This window comes from Mytilus galloprovincialis, chromosome 4 (assembly GCF_965363235.1).
Source record: "Mytilus galloprovincialis chromosome 4, xbMytGall1.hap1.1, whole genome shotgun sequence".
Lineage (NCBI taxonomy): Eukaryota > Metazoa > Mollusca > Bivalvia > Mytilida > Mytilidae > Mytilus > Mytilus galloprovincialis.
In genome coordinates, this window is record NC_134841.1 from 73,604,217 (window position 1) to 73,617,473 (window position 13,257).

The following is a 13,257-nucleotide window of genomic DNA, read 5'->3' on the forward strand; positions in this document are numbered from 1 at the left end:
CCCTATGTTCTATTTTTAGCCATGGTGGCCATCTTGGTTGGTTGGGCGGCGCACCGGACACATTTTTTAAACTAGATACCCCAATGATGATTATGGCCAAGTTTGGTTAAATTTGGCCCAGTAGTTTCAGAGGAGAAGATTTTTCTAAAAGATTACTAAGATTTACGAAAAATGGTTAACTAGAGGCTCTAAAGAGCCTGTGTCGCTCACCTTGGTCTATGTGAATATTAAACAATGGACACAGATGGATTCATGCCAAAATTGTGTTTTGGTGATGGTGATGTGTTTGTAGATCTTACTTTACTAAACATTCTTGCTGCTTACAATTATCTCTATCTATAACAGTACTTTCTGTGGAAAATGTTATTGAAAATCTTAAAATTTTACGAAAATTGTTAAAAATTGACTATGAAGGGCAATAACTCCTTAGGGGGTCAATTGACTATTTTGGTCATAGTGACTTATTTTTAGTTCTTACTTTGCTGTACATTATTGCTGTTTACAGTTTATCTCTATCTATAATAATATTCAAGAAAATAACAAAAAAACAGCAAAATTTCCTCAAAATTACCAATTCAGGGGCAGCAACCTAACAACCGATTATCCGATTCATCTGAAAATTCCAGGGCAGATAGATTGTGACCTGATCAACAATTTTACTTCCTGTCAGATTTGCTCTTAATGCTTTGGTTTTTGAGTTATAAGCCAAAAACTGCATTTTACTCCCATGTTTTATTTTTATCCATGGCGGCCATCTTGGTTTGTTGGCCGAGTTACCGGACACATTTTTTTAACTAGATACCCCAATTATGGCTAAGTTTGGTTAAGTTTGGCCCAGTAGTTTCAGAGGAGAAGATTTTTCTAAAAGATTACTAAGATTTACGAAAAATGGTTAAAAATTGACTATAAAGGGCAATAACTCCTAAAGTGGTCAACTGACCATTTTGGTCATATTGACTTATTTGTAGATCTTACTTTGCTGAACATTATTGCTGTTTACAGTTTATCTCTATCTATAATAATATTCAAGATAATAACCAAAAACAGCAAAATTTCCTTAAAATTACCATTTCAGGGGCAGTAACCCAACAACAGAATGTCCGATTCATCTGAAAATTTCACGGCAGATAGATCTTGACCTGATGTCATTTTCCCCGTCAGATTTGTTCTAAATGCTTTGGTTTTTGAGTTATAAGCCAAAAACTGCATTTTACCTCTATGTTCTATTTTTAGCCATGGCGGCCATCTTGGTTGGTTGGCCGGGTCACGCCACACATTTATTAAACTAAATACCCCAATGATGATTGTGGCCAAGTTTGGATTAATTTGTCCCAGTAGTTTCAGAGGAGAAGATTTTTGTAAAAGATAACTAAGATTTACGAAAAATGGTAAAAAATGGACTAAAAAGGGCAATAACTCCTAAAGGGGTCAACTGACCATTTCGGTCACATTGACTTATTTGTAAATCTTACTTTGCTGAACATTATTGCTGTTTACAGTTTATCTCTATCTATAATAATATTCAAGATAATAACCAAACTAGAGGCTCTAAAGAGCCTGTGTCGCTCACCTTGGTCTATGTGCATATTAAACAAAGGACACAAATGGATTCATGACAAAATTGTATTTTGGTGATGGTGATGTGTTTGAAGTTCTTACTTAACTGAACATTCTTGCTTCTTACAATTATATCTATAATGAACTTTGCCCATTAGTAACAGAGAAAAATATTTGGTAAAAATTTACATAAATTTACCAAATTAATGAAAATTGTTAAAAATTGACTATAAAGGGCAATAACTCCTTAAGGGGTCAATTGACCATTTAGGTCATGTGGACTTATTTGTAGATCTTACTTTGATGAACATTATCGCTGTTTACAGTTTATTGCTATCTATAATAGTATTCAAGATAATAACCAAAAACAGCAAAATTTCTTTAAAAATTACCAATTGGAGGGCAGCAACCCAACAACCGGATGTCCAATTCATTTGAATATTTCAGGGCAGATATATATTGACTTCATTAACAATTTAACTCCTTGTCAGATTTCCTCTAAATGATTTGGGTTTCAGAGTTATAAGCAAAAAACTACATTTTACCCCTGTTCTATTTTTAGCCGTGGTGGCCATCTTGGTTGGATAGCCAGGTCATCGGACACATTTTTAAACAAGGTACCTCAAAGATGATTGTGGCCAAGTTTGAATTAATTTGGCCCAGTAGTTTCAGAGGAGAAGATTTTTGTAAAAGATAACTAAGATTTACGAAAAATGGTTAAAAATTGACTATAAAGGGCAATAACTCCTAAAGGGGTCAACTGACCATTTCGGTCATGTTGACTTATCTGTAAATCTTACTTTGATGAACATTATTGCTGTTTACAGTTTATCTCTATCTATAATAATATTCAAGATAATAACCAAAAACAGCAAAATTTCCTCAAAATTACCAATTCAGGGGCAGCAACCCAACAACAGGTTGACCGATTCATCTGAAAATTTCAGGGCAGATAGATCTTGACCTGATAAACATATTTAGACCATGTCAGATTTCCTCTAAATGTTTTAGTTTTTGAGTTATCAGCCAAAAACAGCATTTTACCCAGATGTTCTATTTTTAGCCGTGGCGGCCATCTTGGTTGGTTGACCGGGTCACCCCACACATTTTTTAAACTAGATACCCCAAAGATGATTGTGGCCAACTTTGGATTAATTTGGCCCATTAGTTTCAGAGGAGAAGATTTTTGTAAAAGATTACTTAGATTTACGAAAAATGGTTAAAAATTGACTATAAAGGGCAATAACTCCTTAAGGGGTCAACTGACCATTTCGGTCATGTTGACTTATTTGTAAATCTAAACTTTGCTGAACATTATTCCTGTTTACAGTTTATCTCTATCTATAATAATATTCAAGATAATAACCAAAAACAGCAAAAATTTCCTCAAAATTACCAATTCAGGGGCAGCAACCCAACAACAGGTTGACCGATTCATCAGAAAATTTCAGGGCAGATAGATCTTGACCTGATAAACATATTTAGACCATGTCAGATTTCCTCTAAATGCTTTGGTTTTTGAGTTATAAGCCAAAAACTGCATTTTACCCCTATGTTCTATTTTTAGCCGTGGCGGCCATCTTGGTTGGTTGACCGGGTCACGCCACACATTTTTTAAACTAGATACCCCAAAGATGATTGTGGCCAAGTTTGAATTAATTTGGCCCAGTAGTTTCAGAGGAGAAGATTTTTGTAAAAGATTACTTATATTTATGAAAAATGGTTAAAAATTGACTATAAAGGGCAATAACTCCTAAAGGGGTCAACTGACCATTTCGGTCATGTTGACTTATTTGTAATTCTAACTTTGCCGAACATTATTGCTGTCTACAGTTTATCTCTATCTATAATAATATTCAAGATAATAACCAAAAACAGCAAAATTTCCTCAAAATGACCAATTCAGGGGCAGCAACCCAACAACGGGTTGACCGATTCATCTGAAAATTTCAGGGCAGATAGATCTTGACCTGATAAACATATTTAGATTTCCTCTAAATGCTTTGGTTTTTGAGTTCAATTTGGCCCAATAGTTTCAGAGGAGAAGATTTTTGTAAAAGTTAACGACGGCGGACGACGGACGACGACGACGACGGACGCCGGACGCAAAGTGATGGGAAAAGCTCACTTGGCCCTTCGGGCCAGGTGAGCTAAAAACAGCAAAATTTCCTTAAAATTACCATTTCAGGGGCAGTAACCCAACAACAGAATGTCCGATTCATCTGAAAATTTCAGGGCAGATAGATCTTGACCTGATGAACAATTTTACCCCATGTCAGATTTGCTCTAAATGCTTTGGTTTTTGAGTTATAAGCCAAAAACTGCATTTTACCCCTATGTTCTATTTTTAGCCATGGCGGCCATCTTGGTTGGTTGGCCGGGTCACGCCACACATTTTTTAAACTAGATACCCCAATGATGATTGTGGCCAAGTTTGGATTAATTTGTCCCAGTAGTTTCAGAGGAGAAGATTTTTGTAAAAGATAACTAAGATTTACGAAAAATGGTTAAAAATGGACTAAAAAGGGCAATAACTCCTAAAGGGGTCAACTGACCATTTCGGTCACATTGACTTATTTGTAAATCTTACTTTGCTGAACATTATTGCTGTTTACAGTTTATCTCTATCTATAATAATATTCAAGATAACCAAAAACAGCAAAATTTCCTTAAAATTACCATTTCAGGGGCAGTAACCCAACAACGGAATGTCCGATTCATCTGAAAATTTCAGGGCAGATAGATCTTGACCTGATAAACAATTTTACCCTGTCAGATTTGCTCTAAATGCTTTGGTTTTTGAGTTATAAGCCAAAAACTGTATTTTACCCCTATGTTCTAATTTTAGCCATGGCGGCCATCTTCGTTGGTTGGCCTGGTCACCGGACACATTTTTTAAACTAGATACCCCAATGATGATTATGGCCAAGTTTGGTTAAATTTGGCCCAGTAGTTTCAGAGGAGAAGATTTTTCTAAAAGATTACTAAGATTTACGAAAAATGGTTAAAAATTGACTATAAAGGGCAATAACTCCTAAAGTGGTCAACTGACCATTTTGGTCATGTTGACTTATTTGTAGATCTTACTTTGCTGAACATTATTGTTGTTTACAGTTTATCTCTATCTATAATAATATTCAAGATAATAACCAAAAACAGCAAAATTTCCTAAAAATTATCAATTCAGGGGCAGCAGCCCTATAACGAGTTGTTCGATTCATCTGAAAATTTCAGGGCGGATAGATCTTGACCTGATGAACAATTTCACCCCGATGTCAGATTTGCTCTAAATGCTTTGGTTTTTGAGTTATAAGCCAAAAACTGCATTTTACCCCTATGTTCTATTTTTAGCCATGGCGGCCATCTCGGTTGGTTGGCCGGGTCACGCCACACATTTTTAAAACTAGATACCCCAATGATGATTGTGGCCAAGTTTGGATTAATTTGTCCCAGTAGTTTCAGAGGAGAAGATTTTTGTAAAAGATAACTAAGATTTAAGAAAAATGGTTAAAAATTGACTATAAAGGGCAATAACTCCTTAAGTGGTCAAATCAAAGTACATGTTTAGATAAAGCATATCAAATAAGCCCAATAATTTAATTTTTGTTAAAATCAAACTTAGTTTAATTTTGGACCCTTTGGACCTTAATGTAGACCAATTTGAAAACTGGACCAAAAATTAAGAATCTACATACATAGTTAGATTCGGCATATCAAAGAACCCCAATTATTCAATTTTTGATGAAATCACACAAAGTTCAATTTTGGACCCTTTGGGCCCCTTATTCCTAAACTGTTGGGACCAAAACTCCCAAAATCAAACCCAACCTTCCTTTTATGGTCATAAACCTTGTGTTTAAATTTCATAGATTTCTATTTACTTATACTAAAGTTATGGTGCAAAAACCAAGAATAATGCTTATTTGGGCCCTTTTTTTGGCCCTTTATTCCTAAACTGTTGGAACCAAAACTCCCAAAATCAATCCCAACCGTCCTTTTGTGGTAATAAACCTTGTGTCAAAATTTCATAGATTTATATTCACTTAAACTAAAGTTATAGTGCGAAAACCAAGAAAATGCTTATTTGGGCCCTTTTTGGCCCCTAATTCCTAAAATGTTGGGACCAAAACTCCCAAAATCAATCCCAACCTTCCTTTTGTGGTCATAAACCTTGTGTTAAAATTTCATTGATTTCTATTCACTTTTACTAAAGTTAGAGTGCGAAAACTAAAAGTATTCGGATGACGACGACGACGATGACGACGCCAACGTGATAGCAATATACGACCAAAAAATTAAAATTTTTGCGGTCGTATAAAAAGTAAAATTTCCTTTAAATTACCAATTTAGGGGCAGTAACCCAACAACTGGTTGTCTGATTCATCTGAAAATTTCAGGGCAGACAGATCTTGACCTGATAATCAATTTTACTTCATGTCAGATTTGCTCTAAATGCTTTGGTTTTTGAGTTATAAGCCAAAAACTGCATTTTACCCCTATGTTCTATTTTTAGCCATGGCGGTCATCTTGGTTGGTTGGCCGGGTCACCGGACATATTTTTTAAACTAGATACCCCAATGATGATTATGGCCAAGTTTGGTTTAATTTGGCCCAGTAGTTACAGAGGAGAAGATTTGTAAAAGTTAACGCCGGACGCAGGACGACGACGACGGACGCAAAGTGATGGGAAAAGCTGACTTGGCCCTTCGGGCCAGGTGAGCTAAAAATAGTATAAGAAAGTTATCAAAATTTTTAAAAATTTAACCACAGAGTGAATGTGTTGTTTCCTGGCAGAAAAAAAGTCCATTTAAAGTAAAATATAAAAAAAATGGATCTGTCATTTTACAAAGTTTACTTCTGGATACTATCTTATGATCATAAACAAGCTTCTGTCCAAGTTTGGTACAAATCAAGGATAGTTTAAGAAAGTTATTAAAATTTAAACAAGAATGTGTCCATAGTACACGGATGCCCCACTCGTACTATCATGTTCTATGTTCAGTGGACCGTGAAAATGGGGTCAAAACTTTAATTTGGCATTAAAATTAGAAAGATCATATCATAGGGAACATGTGTACTAAGTTTCAAGTTGATGTAACTTTAACTTCATGAAAAACTACCTTGACCAAAAACTTTAACCTGAACTTCGCACTATCATTTTCTATGTTCAGTGGACCATGAAATTGGGGTCAAAACTTTAATTTGGCATGAAAATTAGCAATATCATATCATTGGGAACATGTGTACTAAGTTTCATGTTGATTGGACTTCAACTTCTTCAAAAACTACCTTGACCAAAAACTTTAACCTGAAGCGAACGGACGCACAGACGGACGGACGAACGAACGAACGAACGAACGGAGGCACAGACCAGAAAACATAATGCCCCTCTACTATCGTAGGTGGGGCATAAAAACTACAACCACAGAGTGATGTAATGTTTTCCCCGCAGAAAAAAACTAAGTGCATTTATAAGTAAAATACGGAAATAATGGAATTTTATTTTCACAAAATTTACTTCTGGATACTATCTTATGATCATAAACAAGCTTCTGTCCAAGTTTGGAAGAAATCCAGTATGGTTTAAGAAAGTTATAAAAATTTCAAAAACTTTAACCACAGAGTGAATATTTGTGGACGCCGCGGCCACTGACGGAATGTAGGATCGCTTAGTCTCGCTTTTTCGACTAAAGTCGAAGGCTCGACAAAAAGGCATATCCTTTTAGCATATACACCTGCGGCGTTATAAAATGAATGATATTCATTTGATAATAGTAAATTGGTGAAAAATATACTGGCTATCAACCAATCAAAACCCAGGATTCTTACATAAGGTGTCATTATTCAAATAATTGTTCTACAAGTTCAACAACTGTACAAAACTTATCATTATACAATTAAAATCATTTAATTTTTGAAGGGTCTTTATTTTTTTCATTATTTGTAAATTAATAAATGTTCATTCAAAATTATATCTGGAATCTTAAAAAATATCATAAAAAGGAATGACACCATTTTCCTGTTTATTTGAACAAATCAACCGATAAAAATCTTTTGATTATTCTTTTATTTCATTTTCCAAAATTGTAAATACCTGCAGTTAACAAAATACATGTATTGCAGTTAACAATTGTAAAACAAATGAAAAAGTAAATACTTCAGAAAAAAAAATTATGACCATAATACACACATGGCCAATTTGCACTAATATTTTCTATGTTCAGTGAAATTGGGGTAAAAACTCTAAATTTGGAATTAAAATTAGAAAGATCATATCATAGTGCACATGTGTACTAAGTTTTAAGTTGATTGATCTTCAAATTCATCAAAAACTACATTAACCAAAAACTTTAACCTGAAGCGGGACAGACAGACAGACGGACAGACGAATGAACAGACACACAGACCAAAAAACATAATGCCCATAAATGGGGCATGAAAATAGCAAAAAGGGTATCAATAAAGGATAATTTGCAATCTACATTTCTTACCTGTTTATCCATAGGTGGTAAATACCATACATCAGCTACTAATGCCCAACTTGTTAAAAGTTCCCAAAGATGTCCCAACATACCCATCTTACTGCTGTTCCAAAAGGCATCACCAAACCGTAAATCATACTGAAGTAATAAAGAACACAAATTCAGCAGACGACACAATTATAGAAAATATTCTTGGAATTATCATACATTGTACAATGTACAATTAAAACACAATGACTTTAATTATAATATTTGTTAATATTCATCTTTTATCTTATATCTACATTATTTTGTAAAGGACTGAGAAATGTAGAGAAATGCACCCTAAATTAATCAATGACTACACTGAAAATTTTAAGTATCTAGGATTGAAGAGATTTTTTTTAAATGTACAACATTGTACAGAAAATAGATAAAAGTTTCCTAAGTAAAAACTCTTAAAATTTATCCAAGAATTACTTTTATGAACATTATTGATGTGTTATATATATAGACACCTGTAATTCAGTGGTTGTCATTTGTTTATGTTTTACATATTTGTTTTTCTTTCATTTTTTATATAAATGAGGCCGTTAGTTTTCTCGTTTGAATTGTTTTACATTGTCATTTCAGGGCCTTTTATAGCTGACTATGCGGTATGGGCTTTGCTCATTGTTGAAGACCGTATGGTTACCTATAGTTGTTAATTTCTGTGTATTTTTGGACTCTTGTGGAGAGTTGTCTCATTGGCAATCATACCACATCTTCTTTTTATATGAATCATTATTCTCATTGTAAAAATTATGACATTATTAATGTTGTGGTACCTCAGAGGTTTTTTAAAAATTTGTATTTGTTAGATAATGTTGCTGTAATAAATATTTTTTAATCGATTGTTTACTGTAGTTGCTGACCTTAAATTTCATATAATTTTATGACCAATATTTGTAATTAATAAACTTGCTCCTTTGTATAATATCTAAGAGAGATTCCCTAGGAAATATAGAAAAATAAACGGAACAACCCTTACAAAACTTGAATACAGAGCTTTAATAGGCTTCACAGCTAAGGGCAGATAACTACTTACTTTAATAGCTACTGGATGGATTCTATCGCTGTTTTCAAAACTACCTTTTTTAAACATCATAACTGATGTATTATTTATACAGGTACCTGAAATAATAAACAAACAATTAAAACTCTGTCTATTCATAAAATGCCATTACTGACAACTTTTTAAATGTGTGTGTTTAGTTTTGGTGACTCAATTGGTATTTTTTTCTGAAAACTTTATTTAATTCAGTTAATGATATACATACATATATACAAACCAAGCTTTGTATTTACCTTCTGGAAAAATCAATATTGGTAATTTGCTTTTATCTGCTACATGGTCCCTTAATCTACAAAATAGTATAAAATAGTTTTGTTAAGAGGTTTCACAAGGGATTAAAAGCAAGGAAAACAAAGACTTTTTTTTGTTGTAACTTGTGGCTATGCTGCTAATACTTTATGTTTTATTTCTTTACACTATATCAAAATCATTTAAAACTTTTCCCTAAAATTATCATTTATTTCTTTAGATGTAAGATCTGTGAAGAGAATTGATAATTATTCACTCATCCTTTTATCATAGCAATACTCAATATTGGGAGGACTTATACTAATACATTGTGTGTGATTACCTTTTCTTTAATTTATAGTTTTGCAAGACTTATATTATGAGTGGTTGAGGTAAAAGAAACTCTTTTAATAACTTAAACAGTACCAATTTTTCTGCACCAGCTGCACATTTCAACAAGCAATGTCTCTGTAAACTTTGTATAAATAATAACAGCTTAAACCTTTAATATAAATCAATTATCAATACCTTTTTGCAACAATATGTCTGTCTTTAACTTCTGACCTTTCAAACCAAATATGTGATGTAGCTCTAGACAAAGCTCTCTGTATCACACCTAAAAATCCACCTTGAGCTTGTCCAACCTGCAAAAAGTATTTCATTCATAATTAGCTTTTTCATTCTTTTAAAAAATCTAGGTAGAAATACAGCTAGTTAATCAAGATGCAAATGCAAAAGATTAAAATTGATTTCAAGTTATACTGAAAAAAGTAGGACTTGCAAGTATTTTTACTCTTAAGATTTTTTTTGTGAAGAGTCGCTCTTCTCAATATGTGTTATTCCTTTTATTTATTGATTCATAATATCAGGGAAAACTGGATAAAAACTTGAATTATCATAAATATAGATTCTATAATTGCATGTAGAGGGATCAGACAGTTTTTTTCAATGTGATGTTTGTACTTTATTTTTTTAATTTGTTTTTAATGAATAGTAAAGAAATGCTAAGTTCCATGTGATAAAGGGGTGGAATTTATTTCTCTAATACACTTAGATATTTGGTCAAATATAGAAGTCTTTTCAGAAAAAATCAACATTAATCAATCTATCAGGATCAGAAAAAAGCATGGCCATTATTCATCTTGTTACAACAGCAAGATCATGAAGATCAAAGAACAGCAGGGAAACTCTATTTCATAAATGACTTTTAACCAATGACCAACTGAAAATCACAAACATGTACTGTTGATAAAAGAAATGTTAAATACAAATTATTTTAAAAGACCTATGCATTTAGTGTTGGTTCAAAGTAAAGACTGTGCAGCAACTTACTGTATCATTGAGGCCAACATTAAAAATATCTTTGTTTCCCCTCCCCCGACTGAGGTTGTCAGGATCAGGTAGGTAGGTAGGCAAATTATTTTATTTTATTTCTTGATATAATTTTTCTATATTGAATTTGTACAAAATTCAACAGGTAAGGCTCAAGTCAAGAAAAGTGTGGTATTCCCTGTATTCAGTGTACACCCCAGTTTTCTGGTGTTAAAAACAGTATACAGAGACCTCCTTTTTTCCTATTCATTTTATGGTATGAAATCTACAAAAGCGCACATTCTACATGTGATAACAATGTTTAAAGATAGGAACTGTTTTATTAGTTAAAAATCAAGCTTATCTCAAGTCTAATTTGATGCATAACTCACAACAAAACAATGCCTTTGTTCACCAATTCATACCTTGATCATCAATTATGAGATGACAAAAAGATATGTTAATCACTTGGGAATTAAAATTCAATGAATAAAAATTTTCAATAGAAGTGAACATAATTCAGTTATGTTCAGTTACACTTGTATCATGCAACTTGGTCAATTGAATTTGATTCCTAAACAAAAGATTTGTATGTTTTTTTTCGAGTTCTAGAAAAAACAAGGCTTCACTTATTCATGTTTTGTTGTTCCTAGAATACTTTTAAGTATTTACAAATTCAACTGATGCAGTTATAACATTAAAACGTGCCCTTTCGTAAATTTCCTGCCATAAATTGAAAAATTTAAAACACATTTAAACTGGTTTTTTTTACACCAGATATCAGGGAATACACGTATCCCACATTTCCTGACTTGTGCCCAACCTGTTCGAAGACAAAGTAGATTGATTTCAAAGCACCATTCAGACAATTTTTACTCAAAGATTGTATCCTTTAAACAGGAACAGAGGTTAAAGACAAAGTCAATCAAGGTGCACTCAGTGGGTTGAAAGATGCTTCAGATTTTTTATTTTCAAAGATCACCCTTGCACACAACACAAATCGTGTGGCAAGGCATTATGTTTGTTTTCCTTGATTCCGAATCATATAGACACTTCCATGCAAAAATGCTTTGATATAAAACGCTTGTTGACTACAGCATTGGAAAGGTATCACAAAAAACCAACGCTAGTTGACTGCAGCACTGGAAAGATATCACCAAATACCAACATAGCAAAAAAAAAATTTTGGACAAGAATGTCCAATAAAATTTTTCGAGTCGTGGTTATTTTACCGGGTCGGTTGGGGAGGGGAAACAAACAATATTTTATTTTTGGCCTGACATATGATTGATTGATTGATTTTTGATATTTAAAACCACTTTTTCATTGACATATATAGTCAAGCCTGCTTGAGAGACCACTTGTTTTAAGCAGAAACTGTGTTATAAGACCACAAACAGGTAAGTAAAGGCCCTCTGTGGTGCATTTCATATAGATTAAACCTGCATTTAAAGTCTTATATGAGACCACTTTTTTGCTCTCCCTGAGTGGTCTCTTAAAACAGGTTTCATTGTAATCTATATCTCATTTTTTTCAAACCTATATTGAGATCTAATAGTATTACATGTACTTACCATAGCATAACAATTGTCACATGACATAATAATGACATCTATCGGAGAAGTATGGTTTGCTACAACTATTCCACTTGAAGCTTTGTTTTCTCTGTAAAAAAACAACAATTATTTGAATTTCAATAAACAGTTGCATGGCATGGAAATGGTGTAAAGTTTCGATAATTGTGTGAATTTGGGACAGAGAGGAGAATTTAAATGAACAAAGCATTGAAATCATAAAGTTACCAACTATAATTTTTTCTATACTGAATATGACAAGAGTGCACACTCTGAAATGACTCGCCTTCTTTACTAATCATTGATATTATGTTGATAGTCCTAAATATAAAGCTTTATTACAACTGTCAGATAAACTTAACATTAACCAAGAAAACTAAATATTGACCAATGAACCATGAAAATGAGGTCAAGGTCAGATGAACCATGCCAGGCAGACATGTTAGGCTATCAATTCTTGCATACAACAAATAAAGTTGACCTATTGCTTATAGTTTAAGGAAAAGAGGCCAAAACACAAAAACTTAACACCGAGCAATGAACCGTGAAAATGAGGTCAAGGTCAAATAAAACCTGCACCACTGACACATAGATCATAAAATATTTCAATACACCAAATATAGTTGACCTATTGCATATAGTATTAGGAAAAAGGCCAAAACTCAAAAACTTAACTTTGACCACTGAACCATGAAAATGAGGTCAAGGTCAGATGACACCTGTCAGCTAGACATGTACACCTTACAATCATTCCATACACCAAATATAGTAGACCTATTGCATACAGTATAAGAAAAACAGACCAAAACACAAAAACTTAACTAAAACCACTGAAGCATGAAAATGAGGTCAAGGTCAAGTGAAAATTGTCTGACGGGCATGAGAACCTTGCAAGGTACGCACATACCAAATATAGTTATCCTATTACTTATAATTAGAGAGAATTTAACATTTACATTACAAAAAATCTTAACTTTATTTTCATGTAGTCACTGAACCATAAAAATGAGGT

At 33.1% G+C, this 13,257-nt stretch overlaps 1 protein-coding gene across 1 annotated transcript in view; it reads right to left on the minus strand.

The window, feature by feature from the left end:
* The window catches only part of LOC143072905 (glycerol-3-phosphate acyltransferase 3-like), a 54,335-nt gene that overhangs the window by 18,922 nt on the left and 22,156 nt on the right, over window positions 1-13,257 (minus strand). Inside the window, exons 9-13 of the mRNA XM_076248062.1 lie at window positions 12,246-12,336; window positions 9,889-10,004; window positions 9,366-9,421; window positions 9,106-9,191; window positions 8,049-8,177 (exon numbers count right to left, since the gene is read on the minus strand). Coding sequence (XP_076104177.1) covers window positions 8,049-8,177; window positions 9,106-9,191; window positions 9,366-9,421; window positions 9,889-10,004; window positions 12,246-12,336 — 478 coding nt within the window. The remainder of the gene's footprint in view (window positions 1-8,048; window positions 8,178-9,105; window positions 9,192-9,365; window positions 9,422-9,888; window positions 10,005-12,245; window positions 12,337-13,257) is intronic.